The 19,739-nt window shown below is 46.0% G+C and overlaps 1 protein-coding gene across 2 annotated transcripts in view; it reads right to left on the bottom strand.

Annotated features, from left to right (window-relative positions):
• Window positions 1–19,739, bottom strand: part of USP34 (ubiquitin specific peptidase 34) — a 2,681,755-nt gene that overhangs the window by 1,811,624 nt on the left and 850,392 nt on the right. For both annotated transcript variants that reach the window (XM_078649291.1, XM_078649292.1), the window contains exon 34: window positions 8,362–8,444. In XM_078649291.1, coding sequence (XP_078505417.1) covers window positions 8,362–8,444 — 83 coding nt within the window. The remainder of the gene's footprint in view (window positions 1–8,361; window positions 8,445–19,739) is intronic.

Below are 19,739 nucleotides of genomic sequence, written 5' to 3'. Positions count from 1 at the left end.
CTTGAACCTGCTCCTGCTAAACCCCGGCGCGTCTCCAGTGGTCAGCAACCTCGAAAACCCTGGAGGCCCGGACTGCCTTGCTCATCTAAAAACTGGGACTCCCACGAGCAGTGGTTCTGCTCAAACAGCAACAACCCCTGGTGCTAGCCAGGAACCGCAAATCCAGCAGACTCTGCACCCGCCGAGCCCAGCCTGTGCCTGAGTGAACAAAGACCACACGGACGTCCCCCGGCGATTGTGACCACAAATCCAGTGCCCAAGGACCCTCCTCGATGCTCCTGACGACACATGCAGCCTCATCACAAGGGACCCCTCCAACCACGACCAGCTGAGGGTAAGATTTCAAGACACCTAAAAACACCCCTGCACCCGGTGCCCCACAGCCCCCTGTGCCCAACTCCTGGGTGGCTACCTAACCTACAGCTTCCCAACTTACCTCTCGAAGTGGTGGTCGCACCTGAAGAATCTCCGTCCACGAGTCTGCAGCCATTGTTCAACATCTAGCTTTCCCATTGAAATACATTGGGTGCCAGACGACCCAAAAGCACCCTGCACCCAGCTGCCCGAGTGCCACTCGGAGTGCAGCATCTATCCTATCCTATTTCCCCACTTGCCCTGTGTAAGTGACCAGGAGCTCAGCTCCCACAGCCACATGGCCTGCCTGCTAGCAGCCACCATCCAAAGGCCCCCTATCCTCCATAGGATAACATTGGGCCTACTCACTCTGCACCCGGCTGCCCCTGTGCTGCTGAGGGTGTAACAACTGTACCTACCTGACTCTGAGAGACCCCTGAGTCTACCCCCAGAACCTTAACTCTGCCAGATGAGTACTTACCCAAAGACTGATAACTTGATTTTCTCCATAGGGTAAGATTGGCTGGGTTTCACTCAGAATTTCTTCAGTGTCAAGTTTTGCAACTTTAAAATATTCACTAAAAACCAGCCGATCAACGAAAACGAAATTACTCACCTGCTATCAGGAGAGATCACAGTGCTGTATCTTTGAGCCCAGCACTGAACCTGAAAAGTAATTATAACCGTGATTTACTGTTAACTCAATTTTCCTCCATAGGAATACATTGACAAGTGTCGATTTTCAAAACTTACAAATATTCCTTAAAAATCGCTTGTGTAACAAAAACGATTTCTTACAACTGTTTACAGGAAATGCACCAGGGCTGAATCCAGGATCCAGCCCCGAGTATGAAAAACATTCGAAAAGTGATTTTATTGCATTTACTTAAAACTTCCCATTGATATCAATGTTATATTGTGTTTAACTTGTGTTGCATATTGCATCAACTGTAACGATTCTAAAAGTCTATTGCTAGTTGAAAGTATTCAATTGCAACATCTTATTCTGAGAAAGTATTTATGATACCTACTTGTGGTTCGAAAATCTACAACTATATATTTTTATATACAAAACAATTGGCCTAGAGTTCAGTTCTTGAGTGTGTGAGACCATTTGCTGACTGAGTGTGTACAACAAATGCTTTACACTGTCTTCTGATACTGCCTTACTGCTTGACCAAGCTACCACTTTCGAGATTAAGGTTATTTCTAACTTTAGCCTCTGCCATACCTCTGGGGACTGTGGACTCTGTGCACACTTAACCTTACTTTGGTGCAGTATATACAGCGCCACTTTCTTAAGGTGGCGCCTTAGTACTCTCTGTGACGTCATCTCGGCACATACGACGACAGCGACGGTTACGGAGCCGCATGACGCCACCTACTGATGCGCAGGGGTACTGCTAGCAAAACTTTCTGGATCCAGTCTGACGCCTGGGGATATTCTAAGGTAAGGAATCTATCACTAACGTGTCTCTTTCAGATATTTTCAGACAATTGAGATTTCCACATGCTTACAACTACTCATGATCTCATGATGAAAGCACTTCACCTAAGATTGTTTGGGGTCAGGTAGCAGAAGCGTGCATTATAGACTAAAACAAGCACATGAGAGGTGTATATGGAGCTGATCATAAGTTGGAGATTTACAATGCTGTTCGAAAGTCCTACATCTAGTACAAGAAGTTGGCTGTTCATTTGTTTAATTTCACAAACCTCAATACTTATGTTCTTTTCAAATATTCTTCTCCAGATTCCAAGAGGAGTTTTGTACAGTTTCAGGAGTCTGTATTAGGCATCCTTGTTGTAGTCGAGCAGGCAAGTGTTCCTAAAATCGGAGTGGTGGAGGATCTAATCCTCCAACACTTGAAAAAAACTTTTCTTGACAGAGATGTAGAGTCTATGTCCGAAGAGCAGTATGAAAGGAGAGTTGTAGGTCCTGCCCAGAGTGTCCTTCAAATCCTGGTCTATGTTTTTCATCATGTTTTAAATTGTACTGTATGCAACTCAAGTACTGGGAACAACCATGAGAGCAGAAGGGAACTGGTTGTGATCTGTATTGCCAGATACCTGATTGGCAGTAATTTAAAGTGTTTAGTTACACCTATTGTGCATGCTGTCATAGTTGGTATTTCATGTGTGCAAACTGGTGTATGGCTAGGTGTGTGTGCAAACTGGTGTGTGGCTAGGTGTGTGTGCAAACTGGTGTGTGGCTAGGAGTGTGTGCAAACTGCTGTATAGCTGGGAGTGTGTGTAGCGGCGGCTAGGTGTGTGTGTGTAGCGGCGGCTAGGTGTGTGTGTAGCGGCGGCTAGGTAGGTGTGTGTGTGTCTGTGTGTGTCTGTGTGTAGACTTGTTTGTCACTACACACATTGCCAGCCAAATGCCAGTCCATGGACACCGCCAGCCAAATCAAGCCCACCCACTCCGCCAGGTGGTGTGACTGGTGTTTCAATCCTGTGGGTGTATGACAATGATAGGCCCTTGAATGGCACCATGTGAGTGCTGCAATGTGCTGGGCCCGTGGCTGGCAATGTGAATGGTTTTGCATGTGATGCATGAATTGCCTGTAAAGCGGTTGGTACCCTGTCATGGCATTACAGCTCACGAGCCGAGTTACTGCTTCAGTAATCTGAAATCTCAATTATATTATTAACAGTTATTTCTAAATCTTTATTTTTGTGAAACCTTTGGCTAATAACATTTACATTTTCAACTTTTCACTCACCCTCATACCAAAACCAACCAGTGTGTATGTGTACTTGAGTAGTATATGGTTATGTAGTAATATATGTATTTTCTGACTTTCACTGCCATAAGCTTTTAACTTTGCCTACAATTGTGCATTTTCCTTGCATTTCTGTTGCATAAACTTCCATAATCAGTCAGAATCCACAAAATTCCTACCACCCATCATTCATCCCACTTGTCCGGATAAAAATGCTGCCTCACTTGTGTGGCTGGGTCTAGTGCCTGCAACAGAGGTGGATCAACCCAGGTTCCATAGGTTTCCTGGCAAAGGTACCACCATGGAACCTGGTTTGATCTGTGCTTTTCACAGGCACTAGGCCTACCCACACAAGTGAGGTACCATTTGTTTATCAGGACACTTGGGGGAATGCTGGATGGTAGGAACTTTGTGGCTCCCCGCAAACTCCAGATGTTTCCCTCACAGATGTGTGAGGAATGTGTGTGTATTCAAAATGTGACGAAAACCTGGTGAGAACCACGCCAGTCACCTCAACCCTCAATTCCCCAAGGCGTTTATTTTTTAATAATGTACAGGTTTGCTAGGTTTTCCTAGATACCGGTTGAGTTAGGGCCCAAAAATAATACAAGGGTCAGTTTTCAGCAGAAAAATGTAATGTGTCCATGTTGTGTTTTGGGCCCTTTTCTGTTAAGGGCACTAGGCCTACCCACACAAGTGAGGTACCACTTTTATTAGGAGACATGTGGGAACACTAATTAGAATGGGGGGTGGCGTGGCACTCAATAAAGTATTCAAAAGTTCAAAATATCTGTCTTTTAGGTGCTGGCCGGTCTGCTCCCTCTGCCCTGCAGGGAGTTAGTGAAATGCAAAATAACAGCTGTCTGGATTGACAGATTGGCCAACCGCACTCTTTTGGGAGAGTGTTCTCTTCAAAAATTCAAACTCATTAAGTTCAAGTTATTCCAATTGTTGCCAAATAGATATACACACATTAATCCAATAACTCAATTAATTCATTGATGTTTATTTACTGTGGTTCAGTTTGTAAAGTAACGTTGTTATCTCTCAACTTTGTAACAGTTCGTAGGTATTCCTTTTGAAAATGTACATAACAAATAGTTCATCCACATGCCCAATGCATTTCGTGCTGGGAAGCACTTCATCAGGGGAAATACATTTCTGTGGGGTAATTAAAACAGAAGGAAATTGGTAGGGAGAAGCAGGTCACAGTCTGCGTTAAACAAACAATATAATCCTTTACCAGTGACTATAAAGCATATAACAAAGTGCTCTGTGTGCCCAGTGACACTAAATACTTAAATCATGAACATTTATCAAACACGGTGTCTCCTAATGCTAATGTGATGTTCGATAACAGTGGGATCAAGTGATGGTGAAAAATATACGATAGAAAAGTAAACGCCCTGTTCTTGAAATACATCATGCCAATTACGAGTGTTGTTTAATTAGATCAAACGTTCACTAACGCTGTGTGAACACGAAAACATGCTGAGGCATTAAAGTCCTGTGCTCGCTCTGGGTGCTAAGGTCGCTTTACCAACGCGCTTTACAAACACTCACCGATTATCGAATAGTGGAGACGCCTAGTTCTAAACCGCCGTTCTCAGCCTCTGGCGTGTCAAAGTAATATCGCGCATGCGCCTACCGCGTGTAGTATGTATTTATCGGCATTGAACACTGAAGGTAATAGGTGAACTCAATCCGCGTAATGTGGCTAATGTGGAAAAGAAAAACGCCGAACAATACATTCAACGTGCTTATGTGCTCTGCTTGCTTGTATGTATAAAATAATCCGTTCCACAAGGATGCGTGTGCTGTGTCTGTTAGGAGAACCTCGCGGCCATCTTAGAATGGTCAACTATGCCTATGTGGCCAGTGGCAACGTGCAAGAAACCGATCATGAAACCGGGTGCTCTCAATGATAGTGGAAAATGCGTTCTAAAAAGTACAAACCTAATGAGACATATTCATAAATGTTCAATAACGAACAATTTATCAGACATAAGGTTAAAGGAAAGTAATATTAAAACATAATTAAGGTACTGGTGCTACAAGATCAATGCTCACAGTGTCTGTCTAAGTTTACAGGAAACAACTGTACTCAAGACGTTCATTAAGCCCCGTGGGGTGGCAAGAATTTAGCTTTTTAATCCAGAAAATTTCTCGTTGAAGCAGTCTTTTCTTGTTATCGTAGCCTTGTTTGACAGGAACACACTCCAAAACCATAAAACGCATTTGACTAATGTTATGGCTGTTGGCGATGTAATGCACAGCTACTGGAGCCTTTGTGGATTTATTTCTTATGGTGCTCTTATGCTCTGTCATTCGAATTTTGATTTTTCGCTCCGTTTTGCCCACATAAGCCAGTCCACATGGGCATTTTAACAAATATACCACATTTTTTGAATCACATGTGGCATTCGTGAACAATTTTATGGTTTTACCTGTGGTCGGATGGTTAACAGTATTACCACGAATTATGTTGTTGCAATGCCCACAATTGGCACATGGGATTGTGCCAGAAAATTTCTCTTTTTTGCTTGGTATGTCTTTTTCAATGAGATCCTTGATGTTCCTGGATCTCTGATAAGCAAATAATGGTTTGTCAAAGAGCACCATAAGAAATAAATCCACAAAGGCTCCAGTAGCTGTGCATTACATCGCCAACAGCCATAACATTAGTCAAATGCGTTTTATGGTTTTGGAGTGTGTTCCTGTCAAACAAGGCTACGATAACAAGAAAAGACTGCTTCAACAAGAAATTTTCTGGATTAAAAAGCTAAATTCTTGCCACCCCACGGGGCTTAATGAACGTCTTGAGTACAGTTGTTTCCTGTAAACTTAGACAGACACTGTGAGCATTGATCTTGTAGCACCAGTACCTTAATTATGTTTTAATATTACTTTCCTTTAACCTTATGTCTGATAAATTGTTCGTTATTGAACATTTATGAATATGTCTCATTAGGTTTGTACTTTTTAGAATGCATTTTCCACTATCATTGAGAGCACCCGGTTTCATGATCGGTTTCTTGCACGTTGCCACTGGCCACATAGGCATTGTTGACCATTCTAAGATGGCCGCGAGGTTCTCCTAACAGACACAGCACACGCATCCTTGTGGAACGGATTATTTTATACATACAAGCAAGCAGAGCACATAAGCACGTTGAATGTATTGTTCGGCGTTTTTCTTTTCCACATTAGCCACATTACGCGGATTGAGTTCACCTATTACCTTCAGTGTTCAATGCCGATAAATACATACTACACGCGGTAGGCGCATGCGCGATATTACTTTGACACGCCAGAGGCTGAGAACGGCGGTTTAGAACTAGGCGTCTCCACTATTCGATAATCGGTGAGTGTTTGTAAAGCGCGTTGGTAAAGCGACCTTAGCACCAAGAGCGAGCACAGGACTTTAATGCCTCAGCATGTTTTCGTGTTCACACAGCGTTAGTGAACGTTTGATCTAATTAAACAACACTCGTAATTGGCATGATGTATTTCAAGAACAGGGCGTTTACTTTTCTATCGTATATTTTTCACCATCACTTGATCCCACTGTTATCGAACATCACATTAGCATTAGGAGACACCGTGTTTGATAAATGTTCATGATTTAAGTATTTAGTGTCACTGGGCACACAGAGCACTCACTTTGTTATATGCTTTATAGTCACTGGTAAAGGATTATATTGTTTGTTTAACGCAGACTGTGACCTGCTTCTCCCTACCAATTTCCTTCTGTTTTAATTACCCCACAGAAATGTATTTCCCCTGATGAAGTGCTTCCCAGCACGAAATGCATTGGGCATGTGGATGAACTATTTGTTATGTACATTTTCAAAAGGAATACCTACGAACTGTTACAAAGTTGAGAGATAACAATGTTACTTTACAAACTGAACCACAGTAAATAAACATCAATGAATTAATTGAGTTATTGGATTACTGTGTGTATATCTATTTGGCAACAATTGGAATAACTTGAACTTAATGAGTTTGAATTTTTGAAGAGAACACTCTCCCAAAAGAGTGCGGTTGGCCAATCTGTCAATCCAGACAGCTGTTATTTTGCGGAACACTAATTAGAACATTTGTTATTACCAAGGGTATTTTTATGTTTGTGGTCTCCAACTGAAAGCCAGTGTGTAAGAAAGAAGACATTTAAAAAAAAATGGCCTCTGAATCACATGCTAGTATGGGTATCCACCAATTCAGAGATGTACAAATTATGACTGCTCATAAACTCTGTATCTGGTGGTCAATTCAGAAATATATAAGTTTACTTGATATCCATTCTCCACTCTTTATAATTTACAATATGAATTGCTCAATACCCTGTACACAATGAAAAACCATTGTACGGTGCAGCTCAATTATTGGCTCTGGGTACCTCTGGTTCTTGGAAAATCTACAAACCCTATATATCCCTGCAGACTAGAAGCGTCGAGCAGACTCAATGGTATATTGCTTTTGTATATCGGTCATCATGACAAGAAGTTATAGATGAAAACTTTGAAATACACTGCGATTTTTTCTTAATCGTTTAAAATATTTTTTGGTTAAAAAAGTAGTTTTTTATGGAAAACCTTGAGGGATTGACACAAATGACCCCTTGTTGAATTCAGAAACGTATCTACTTTTCAGAAATCTTTAGCTTTCCGGGATCACCCATGGGTTTTACACTGGTTTCCATCACGAACTGGAAGTAGTTTGAAAGCACAAAAATTAGGAAAAATGGGCTATCACTGAGAACAATCCCAAAACTGTGGTACCTTATTTTCTATTCAGCTGTGCATGTTCCTGAAAGCTGGAAAGACAATGACTTTAGCACAACAAACCTTTTTGTGGATGCCATTTTTTGGAAAAAGACAGTTTTGCAGAGCACGTTTTGTTCCTATTTGTTCCCCAAAAAAACAAAATGCAGCTATATTCTGGCTATTTTCTTGGTCCACTCCATGCAAATCTATAAACCCTGGGAACATTTAACATCCCAAGGATGTTAGGAAAAATGTATGCAAATTTGGCATGGATAACTTCTGTGGAAAAAAAGTTATTTAGGTCTAAACACGAACTATTCCAAATAGCCAAAAAAAGGGCTTGGCATTCTAAGGTGGAAACGGCTTAGCAGTCAAGGGGTTAAGAGGAGAGTACAAATCATACACATGTAATATAAGAGTAACAAACACATTTAAAAAGCAGGGTACACAACAAAAGCACTGACATTTATAGATCTTGGAAATCGGAATCTGGATTTATGAAATATTTATACCTAGGTGCCAAGTTGTCATATGTGTAGGCAACGGACATGAGTCGCTGAATCAAACTAGTTCCCTCAGCAAGAACAAGAAATACCTAAAAGAGAAGAAGGACAATATAGCTATTGTTTGTTATATCATTTATGCTCAAAATTAATATTTAAAAAAATGTGCATGATCCATAGTAAAGCACGGCACTTAAAGCAAAAACATACCTTAAAAAAACAAGTTGGAGGAGTCAATTTGATTCAAATGAATACAATGCAACATTCTTTGCTTTGCTAGATTTTTCAAATAAATTACCACCACAACAGCTTGAAAATCCAAAGTCATGTCTCAATGTTGGATTCCAACAAGTTAAATTGAAGTTGTTTCACCTGACTAAAATGTAAATGTTTTTCACAGTTACTTTTAACCTGGGGGTGCACCTTCAGCTCCATGTCAATCATGGCCAACGGCCCTTTAACTTTGTCCCTAAATTTATAATTATATTTTTGTTACAGGCTAAATGTGTCAGCAATACTTAACTGCTTGAACCCAGAAAAAGCCATGCACCCGAAATTCAGCAAGTTAATTCCAAAAATAATAACTCTGCTGAATAAAATTGATTATTTGGCATAATTGACTTTAAATATAACATTGCATCTCAGAAGTAAATCTGACTGTAAAGATATAGAGACTGTACAATGTAATACATATTAAAAAAAGAAAGAAAATAATCGTCAACTTTGCACGTCAGGGACAACTGTTGCAAACAGTTCTTTTGAGTGGAGACCACTGCTGAATAAGAAGTCAAAACAGGACTTTTCCAAGCAAAAGCAACAGATGACAGACTATGTTGTCACTTTTTGTAAAATCCTATTTCGCAATGCAGCATTATAGTAATAACTAAATACACTACCTGCAGATTTGATTTATCGGATACTTGAAAGACCAGAACCTATGCACACAAGCACACTATTTAAAAGAAGAAATTACTTACCTTCGTTAAAACCTTTTCCAGTAGAGACGAACTGCAGAGTCCTCACCTTGTGAAAATTCCAGGCGCCAGACTGGATCCATAAACTTTAATAGCAATTCCCATGTGAATCTCCTCATTGGGCCGTTCTTCATTGGGGACGTTGGTCCTGGAGGTGACGTCTGGGCCACTGTAAGATCACCACCTCGGCGCACTGAATTTCTCAGTTGCTAGGTGTCAGGGGGTCCCATGCTCGGCACAGGCTGAGTTAACTGCCTCTTCGTCTTCCCCACAGACCGACAGCTACGGGCCCTTTAAGAATAGCCTGGGGTTTCCCGTCCCCGGACCACCTGACTTTGTGGGCCTATCAGAGGCGACCTCGCGTCTTATGGAGGAGGACCCGGAAGACTCCAACGCTCGTGTGACCCCCGAAGGACTCGTCTTGGGAGGAAAACGTGCAGCGCCAGCAATCTCACGCCAGCCGAGACGAGGATGGACCGACAGGACCAGAAACCGAAGACAACGTGGAGGAGCCCCTTCTGAGAGCCGACATCGGTTGCAGAGAAGCCGGCAACGAGAACCTGACGGAGGGTGCAGCGCTAGCAGCGAAGCCAGGAGGCCAACGTTTCTGTGTTCCGCCCAGCCACGCGAAGGAGGACGCGTGGCTTCTCCAGGTGCGTGGCCGTTTGCGGGCATTGTTTCAGTTCAAGAGGGGAGGGACAGGGTAGGCCGCCGAGGTACTGTCTGGGCACCGTATTCTTCCCTCTGCACAATCACGGGTCCCTATACAAAGTCGGCATCGTAGTGGTGGTGGTGGTGGTTACCTGTTCCCTCACTCCCTGACCTGACCAATTACGTAGAAACGTGACAGTCTACTAAAGCCTTGTTGTTTTCTTTTTTTTTTGCATACGCTGGACCCCGGCCGTTCATGACAAGGGGATAAGAACCTGAAGAACAAAGGACCCTGGACTCTTATTGTTGTTGTGTTCCACACAGACTTTTCTTTTGTGCTGAATAAACAGTTGAACTGTCGCCCCCAGTATTGGCTCCTTCCTTCTTGTAACCTTAAAGGTGACACTAGGATACGTGGCATCGTATTTCTACAACTGTATTTTTCTCATATTTTTTGAGGATTTGCTGCATTATTTTGATTTTTCATCAACGAAAGTCATCAGCGTGTTAACAGTCTTAAAAAAGGATATAAGGTACTGTTATGCAAAGACTATTTTTATCTTTACAGCGGTCTACATTCCCGAAAGTGGCAAATCTTTCTATTATTTCAACAACTCATCAGCGATTTGCACGCTTGTACTTTTGGGATTGTGAATTACATATTTTAATGTTACTTGGTGATTTTCATCAGCGATTCACACGCTTGTGCTTTGAGACAGTGAATTGCTCAGTGTAAGGATATAGTGATTTTCATTAGTGAATCACATGTTTATTTTGCGTTCACATTTTAACTTAATTTTTTTTAAATAGTTCAAGTTTGAGAAATCAAAAGTTTATATTATTGTAATTATTTTCTATACAATTTCATAATTTTAAAACAGTTGATGATGATAATTCTGGTAAATGATCTAACACTTCTTGTCCTTTGGATCCCAAGCAATGCAAAAGAAGAGAAGTCTTTCTTTCTTTTCGGGGAAGGTTTGCAAATACTTGTTTGGAACCATTTTGGGTTAATGATTATTGCAGACTTAAAGGAAGAATTGAAAGTGTTGATGGACAAGGCTTGCATGATAGAGAAGAACATAAGGCTCAGCAAAGGAAAAGGAATTTTGATGCAAAAAAATCTGTGAAGAGAACGGTGGTTAAGGTGGGAGATTGGGTAGCTATTAAACGACCTGGTTTATTTAGTGGTGGCAACTCAAAATATCTCAAACCAATATTGGTCATAAAAGTTTTCAATAACCCTGAGAAAACTCAAGATCACAGAATATGGAACCTTAATAGAGTGGTCATTGTAAAATCAAAATCAAATGATATTTTGCATGAAAATGATAGTTGTGCTGATGGTTCTATGGGGAAAAAAGATGCTCATACAGGTGTAAGCCATGGTGCTCTTACTGGTGAAAGCCAAGCTGAACATTCTTGTCAGTCTTCTAACAACAGAGGCGAACACAATTATCACCGTCATTCTTTGAGGGCTTCAAAACGTCCATCATATTTAAAGGATTATGCATAATGTTTTTAAGTTGAGACTTTGGTATTTGAATATAGTTATTATAGGAGGGAGATGTGTGATATTCTCTATTACTAGAATTGTATGTTTGTTTAGGTTCCATCCTACCATGGGTCTGGAGTGTTATGATGTCATTGATGATTTGAAGGAAGCTGCTCAGTTGAATCTTACGCTGCCAGCTGTTGGATGGGATCCTTTGTATATGAATAAACTACAGATGAATTCTACAATGTTTCTTCATTTTTATGGAAATCTTACAGTGCTTACTGGCGCAGAAAAAGAAAGAACTGACGTCAGCGTGCATGGGTGGCGCCTTAGTAGTCTCCGTATCAGTGCATACGACGCCATCGACAGACACGGAGCCGCACAACGCCACCTACTGACGTGCAGGGGTACTGCTAGCAAAACTTTCCAGATCCAGTCTGACGCCTGGGGATATTCTAAGATAAGGAATCTATCACTAACGTGTCTCTTTCAGATTCACCAAACAGTACCCAATAGGAAGCAAGGTAAACTAAGAAGTCATGAAGGACAGAGTGCGCAAAGTGACCTTCCTCCCGCACCTCTGGATATAAACAGTAATGGTGTGCGAAGGTTTGGAGGAAAGCCCAAGTTGCTGCCTTACAGATGTATGCAATGGGGACTCTGAATGGCAGAACTGAAGTAGAAGTCTTCACTTTGGTGGAGTGAGCTCTGATGCCAACTTCTGGAATTCCTTGTGAGTCAAAGTGAACATATCTTCATGCCTAAGATGATCTAACTTAACAGCGGCCACTTCTGGATAGCTTTGCCCTTCATCTTGCCAGCATAACCTATAAAAAGCTGACCGCTCTCTTGACATCCAGCCTAAGAAGTCTTCCTTCCCCTTTAGTGGGACACTGTGGAGGAAAAAATGCAGATAAGGTGATGGACTGCTCCATATGTAAAGGTGTGACCTCCTTGGGCAGGAAAGCAGCAGTAATTCTTAGAAGCAAATTTTCAAGGAAGAAGTTAGTGAAGGTGGGCTTGGCACTCAGCGCCTGCAACTTACTAACAGGCCTCACCAATGTAATGGCTGCAAGAAAAACAATCTTTAAAGTAATCAATTGCAAGGTCCTTCTCCTATCGTCTCCCCACCCATGAAGTCCCCGGCCCCGGAGTAAATCGCAGATAGATTTTGGGGGCTGCAGACTGCCGCATCCCATGGCAATGGAGGATCTTCACCACAGACAAAGAATCTGATTCTGCAGATAGTCCCCCCGAGATTCCCTGAACCTCCAACCCACTGGTGATCCCACAAACTACAGATAGTCTAAAATGACTGCCCCCCACAAGCAAACCAGGGTCTGATGGTTGGATCCCTCCCCACTGCAGGAATCCTCCCTGCTCCTCTCCCTTCGCCGACGGCGGCCTGCGGTCCGGGCCTCTGATACCCAACACTCACACCTCCTTTCACTCATACCCCATCTTGGCCAGATTTATTCACGCATATTAAAATGCACGGCCCTTTCAATGATTTAACTATACTTGGCGACCTCACATTCAGACAATGTTCACTGCTTCACCGCTATTCATTGACAACTTGCACTGCCCGGTCTGGCCATACCACTGTTTGCATTAGGCTCCCACAAATGTTGCTATCCCGGTTACTTCACCACTGGTTACCCCTAACTTGTACTAAGGCTAGGTGCCTAGGTGCAGCTCACATCGGAGCTCAGCGAAGACATCACAGAAGCGGCGAGCTCCCCATGCATGCGGTGGAGCACTGTCTGGCCTCTTCATCTACGGTCCCCATAGCTACACAGAAACGCACTCGATTCCTCACCCTCAATGTGCACAGCATGCATACAGCTCAGAAAACATATGCAGTGTACTGCTAACTTAAGCAACAGCACACCCACATAATCTTTATTCAGGAGAAACCCACTACAGCCCCAGAATTTCCAATGCACACAAAAGCGCTGGAGAGGGACAATACATGCCACTAGCTACTCACCACACACCTGGGCCACAATGGTCTAGATTCGACCAAGACCTAAACACGACCATGGATAGAGAAGGGAGATTTGTGCTCGTGGAGTGCCGGTTGGTTGGCTCCATGGTCAAGCTGGGCAGCATCAATGTTCCAAATGTAGATCAGCGATCCTTCTGGGAAACACCTTCTATGGTCCTGGCATCAAAAACACACATTCCATTGATCCTGGGGGGAGATTACAATTGCGTATTGGATCTCCAACTGGATTGGTTGCACCCACCACTCCCTCATTCCCCCCGCACACACACTGAGAGCACTTTGCCCTCTAGGAGTCCACAAGTGCCCAGTGTCTGACCCAACTGGCAAAGCGCCCCAACAATTAGGTGTATTCGTTTTACTCTGCACCCCACTCTCTATATGTGCGCATAAACCTCATCCTCTGCTTCCAGGTCCTCCTGAGTGTGGTGCATCGGGCAGACTACCGGGGAAGGGTCAAATCAAATCAGGTGTTTGTTAAGCGCAACTCAACAGCAATGGTCTCAAGGCGCTTGGGATGTGGGGGGGGAGGGTGTTTCGCAGGTTCCAGTCCATCAAGAAGGGGGTCTGTTGAAGAGCCAGGTTTTGAGGTTTCTTACGAGGATGGGGAGCGATGTTATCTGTCAGAGGTGGAGCGGAAGGTCGTTCCCGAGAGGCCTCCCGATCTAGTCTTTCTGGTGCGGGGGACCACGGCGTAGGAGAGCTGGGCTGATCGTAGAGTCCTATAGGGTGCGTGGAATTTGAGTCGGCTGTTCAGGTATGCTGGTCCGGTGTCGTGTAGGGCCTTGTGAGCGTGGGTTAGAATCTTGAAGGTGACTCTAGCTTCGATGAGAGCCAGTGGAGTGTGCCCAGGTGCTGGGAGATGTGGCAGTGGCTTGCAGGTTGAGGACCAGTCTTGCGGTGGCGTTTTGGATGTTCTGTAGCTTGCGGGTGAGGTTTTTGTTTATTCCGGCATCGAGTGCGTTGCCGTAGTCGAGCCTACTGGTGACCAGGGCATGAGTGACAGTCTTTCTGTGTTTGAGGGGGATCCATTTGAAGGTGTTACATAGGAGGCGGAGGGTGTGAAAGCAGGAGGACGAGATGGAGTTGATCTGGCGGTCCATTTTGTGCTCAGAGTCCAGGATGATTTCCAGGTTGCATGCGTGGTCCGTGGGGGTGGGCGGGCTTCCGAGGGCGGGGGGCAACCAGGTGTCGTTCCAGCATCTGGGTTTGGGCCAATGATGAGTACTTCAGTTTTGTTTGTGTTTAGTTGAAGGCAGCTGTTTTTCATCCATTTGGCGATGGCTTCCATGCATTTTCTAAAGTTGTGTCTGGCGGTGTTGGGGTCGTTGGATAGGGAGAGGATGAGTTGGGTGTTGTCTGCGTATGACACAATGTTGAGTCCGTAGGTTCTGACAATGGGGGCTAGCCGAGCCATGTAGACATTGAAGGGCTGAGGGAGGACCCCTGGGGGACTCCGCAGGTGGTAGGTGTAGGGTCTGAGAGGAAAGGGGGAGTCTGACCCGCTGCGTTCTGCTGGAGAGGAAGGAGCAGATCCAGTCGAGGGCCTTGTCTTGGATCCCTACGTCGTGGAGTCTGTGTATTAGGGTGCGGTGAGAGACTGTGTCGAACGGTGCTGAGAGGTCGAGGAGGTGAGGGCTGCTGTTTCTCCTTTGTCCAGTAAGGTACGGATGTTGTCTGTTGCGGCAAGGTGGGATGTTTCCGTACTGTGTTTTTTTCTGAAGCCGGTTTGGGAGGAGTCGAGGATGTTGTGCTCTTCGATGAATGTGGCGAGTTGGCTGTTGATGGCTTTCTTGATGACTTTTGCAGGGAATGGGAGCAGGGAGATGGGTCTGTAGCTTTTGAGGTCGGTGGGGTCCGCCGAGGGTTTCTTCAGGAGGGGGTTGATCTCAGCATGTTTCCAGTCGTCGGGGAACGAGGCAGTTGCCAGAGAGCGGTTGATGGTGTGGCAGAGCATGGATGCGATGGTGTCGGTGGCTCTGTCGAAAATGTGGTGGGGCAGGAGTCCGGGGGGCCCCGGAGTGGATTGACTTCATCGTCTCCAGTGTGTCTTCCGTGGTGAGGGCTGTCCAGTTGTCGATCGCTGGCTTCCGGGTCTAGGGGTGGTTGGTGAGGGTTCAGTGTGTTGGTTGTCTTCAAAGTTGTCGTAGATGCTCTTGATTTTGTGGTGAAAAAGGTGCTGAGTTTGTCGCAGAGGTCTTGTGAGGGAGGGATGTCGGTGGACTCGCTGGTGGGTTGGGTGAACTCCTTGATGATGTTGAAGAGTTCTTTGCTGTTGTGTGCATGAGTGGAGATTCTGTCTTCAATCGCTTTTTTTCCTCGTTTTTCTTATGAGTTGGTGGTGAGCGTTGGAGGCGGCTCTGAAGTTGTTGTGGGCTTCTGTGGATTTGGTGTTCCTCTAGGCATTTTCAAGGCGGTGGCAAGTGCTTCTGGACTCTCGAAGTTCGGTGGTAAACCATCTAGCTTTCTTGGCATGGGTGGTGGTGTTTTTCTTGAGGGGGCTATGGTGTTGGCGCTGTCGGATTTCCATCTGTGCAGGGTTCGGCCTGCGGTGTTGGCGTCGTCGTTTTCCGCGATGGTTGGAGTGGAGTTGCTGAGTGATGAGGTTAGCTGGTCGTCAGTGATTCTGGTCCAGTTTCTTCGTGGGAGCAGGTGCTGGCGTCTGTGGATGGTGGGTGTTCTGAAGGTGAAGTGGACGCATCGATGGTCAGTTCATGGGAGTTCGATGGTGCGGCTGAAGGTGATAGAGTTTCCTGTTGTGAAGAGGGGGTCGAGGGTGTGTCCTGCTGAGTGCGTGGGTTCGGTTACGATCTGGCGAAGTCCAATGTTGTGGAGGTTGTCCAGGAGGGATGTAGTGCTGGGGTCCAGTTGGTTGTTGGGTGAAGTTGAGGTCTCCCAGTAGGGTGCAGTTGGTGGACACAATAGCATGCGGGGAGATGATGTCTGTGATGGAGTTGGGGAAAAGTCAGCAGGGTCCAGGGGGAGCCGGTAGATGAGGGTTCCAAGGAGAGTGGAGGTACGGCTGGCCAGTATTTTGAAGTGAAGGTTTTCCATCAGGTCTGTGGGCTCGTCGGGGAGTGTGCTCAGGCGGAAGGTGGATTTGTGGACGATGGCAATTCCTCCTCCAGGGCGGGTGGGGCAGTCCTTCCTGGAGATCTTGTATCCTTGGGGAATGGCGATGGCAATGGCAATGTCCGGTCCAGAGGTGGTGTTGGTCCAGGTTTCGGTAAAGAATGCTACATCCGGGGTAGTGCTGTTGAGGAGGTCCCAAATTTCTGTGGCATGTTTGTGGAGGGATCAAACGTTGAGGAGGATGCATTGCAGGGTCTTCGGTTTGGTTGTGTTCTTGCGGGCGGATTGCGCTGGGTCAGTGGTCTTGGCAGTGCTGCAGGTGTGCCGGCAGCCGTGACAGCTGAAGGGTCCGTGGGTGTCGGCTGGTGATGCTAGCTTGCAGTTGTTGTTGCGGCCTCGGTTGAGAGCATGGAGTACTGCTGGGTCGTAGCGTTGACAGTGCAGAGATCCTGGGTTCCTGGCGCTGGTCGCAGACGGGGCACAGACGGGCTTGCCTTTCGCGCCCCGGCAGCGCGGCCGCACAGTGGCCGCCATTAAGTAGGGATCGGGGAGGGCTGGAAAGCTGGGAGCGGCGTGGGGAGCTGGATTGGGCCGGTCGCACTGGTCATGCTGGGGGGGGGGGAGGGGTGGGGGGAGTGGCCGCGGGGGCAGTAGCGGCGCGGAAAAACGGGCTAAAAAAGGCAAGAGGGAAAAGGCAAAAAGAGAGAGAAAAGTGCAAATAAGGCAGGAGAAAGTGGAAGAAAGAGTGAAGGAAAGACACAGAGGACACAGGAGAGGGAAAGGGGGAGATTAAGATGAGGGTAAAAAACGAGTGAAAAACGGAGTAAAGACACAGGAGAGTGAAGGGGGTGCTTGAAATGTAGGGAAAACAACAGAAAATGGAGGTTAAGACCCAGAAGTAGAGTGAAGGGGGGGAGATAGAAGTGAGGGGAAAAAGGAGTAAAAAAGGAGAGAAAAAGCGGAGCAAGAGAATGGAGACAGAGGTCCACTGGAGCACCAGGGATGAGGGGCAGGTGAAACCTGCCGGTGGAGGAGGGCCTTAAACACCAACACTCGAGAGTGCAGGGGCTCAGGCCGGGGAAGGCTTCACTTAATGGTGGAGCTGCGAGGGAGGGACAGCAATTTCACCGACAATGAGTCAGTGGTCTTGATGCTCACACAGTTGATATGTGGTGGAACACCCCTTTTTCCCCAGAAGCAACAAGGTAACTTCTCTGGGAATGTCTGGAAGGCTCAGTCTTTCGGAGTTCATAGGAGTCCCACATACAAAATTTATCACTGAAAATCATGACACCGCATCCACCAGAGATGAGGAGTAGGACCCAATCAAGGTCATGACGTGGGGCCTCTGCCTGGCAGAAGTGGCGGAGGTGTGTAGGACCCTCGAAAAAGATTGCAGACAGACCAAAGGCTTCCAACACCAGAAAGAGAGGGGGACAGGGATGATGCCGGGAAACAGGCACTGACCAGCGCAAAAGAGACCGCACGCCCCCTCTTGGAGTGCTTACAGTGCATACTTTTCAGCAAGGTCCACTGCAAAGGGGATAAGCCTGGCCGCCTGTTCCCCTGGCTGATTTGTAGCGACACTCCCCTCTCACCCCCCACTCTCGCCCAATATTGGAAACCAATCCTCCAGAAGAGGGCATCCTTCACACTCAGTCTGCCATTTTGGGAGCCTTTTAGGATTACTCCACAGTGTATGGGATGACCCCCCTCCCCCCACCAATGGCTCAGGATGCTTTTGTGACTGGACTCGCTCTACTCCGTCTCAAAGTGGCGGCTCGACCACCAAGGTGAAACAGGCTAGCCACGACCCAGCCCATAACAAAACTCCCAACCAAGACTGGCTGCCTATCTAATATTATGCAGCCTTCGCCTTAAGCCCTGTACACAGCATAACAGAAATGTACAATGCGGCTCTGAACACCGGGGAGCTGCCGCCCTCCCTCTGCAAATCCCTCCTGGCCTCTCTCAACAAACATGACAGGGACCCTACCCTGCTGGCGTCCTATCGGCTAAATAGCTATTCTTGGCATGGATTAGAAAATACTAAGCATAATTCTAGCATGCAAGTATGCGTAGGTCCTCCCTACACTTACACACCCGGACCAGAACAGCTTTGTGCCTTGTCGGAGCACCTCCCAAAATATCAGGTATGTTTCTATGTGCATGACCAGGTCCCACCTTGTTTCCCTCGGGCCGCATTGCTTGATTCTGGACCTTGAAAGGGCTATACTTAAAAGTGGACAACTTGCTGCTCTACATTTTGTATGTGTGCTCAGATCTCTCCTCCCTGGCTGGTACATTTAATGAGTTTGCTTGTGTGGGGGGCGTCCGAATTAACTGAGTTGAATCCTGCGTTTAGTCGTTATGTCTAGGGGTCCCCTACAGAGAGGTGTCCCTAGGCAGAGCCACAGTCAGTTGGCCAGGCACCACGGTCCGGTATCGCCGAACTCACCTGTACCACTCGACCGCTGATCTCTTCTACAGGAATCGGGGAAGGGCTCTGTCATCACTGAGATACGGGGTGCGCTTCTGGGAGCAACTACCGTTGGCGGCAACTAGGCAAATAGCCCTATCGAAGTAGTCATCATCCTCAAATCCTGTAGTATTTTACACATCTCCCCTGGCACCCCCGTCCCTTTTTCTGAGACCTGGACATCCTACTGAGCGAGATACTCTCAGTTGCTGCTGCCAAAGGGTATGGGAGGGCTGTGTGCCCTTTATGAGGCATATTATCTGGAGACTCAGTTGTAGTGGCTGTCCCGCAGGCTATCGGGATGGAACATGGGCAAGACGAGCCAGGGGTCACACACCCTTGTGTCACCCACAGCCCGGAGCCAACTGTTTCCCAAACACGCACCTCCAACCCCAGGGTCCCTACACACTACAACAGCTACACGATGCATGTTAAGTGTACATTTCCTCAAGAGTCATGTTACACCATACTCCCCTATTACCTGAAAGGCCTTCCATGTCCACTGGGACATACACTGCACTAGACTTACGCAACTAGAGAAACCACTTACAGGACAAGGAGGGAGACCTCTTCACTGACAGACGACTCACCTTTGACCAACTCAGAGCTGATGATGGGTACCCCAGGCCAATTCCTCATGTATGGACAGCTCTGCAACTCTTTCAGTGTTCTCTGATTCATAGTGGTCGATGAGCCCCTGACCCATGC

This window comes from Lissotriton helveticus, chromosome 6, assembly GCF_964261635.1.
Source record: "Lissotriton helveticus chromosome 6, aLisHel1.1, whole genome shotgun sequence".
Classification (NCBI taxonomy): Eukaryota; Metazoa; Chordata; class Amphibia; order Caudata; family Salamandridae; genus Lissotriton; species Lissotriton helveticus.
Note: the sequence above shows the minus strand (reverse complement) of the source record. Positions and strands in the feature narration are given on the sequence as shown.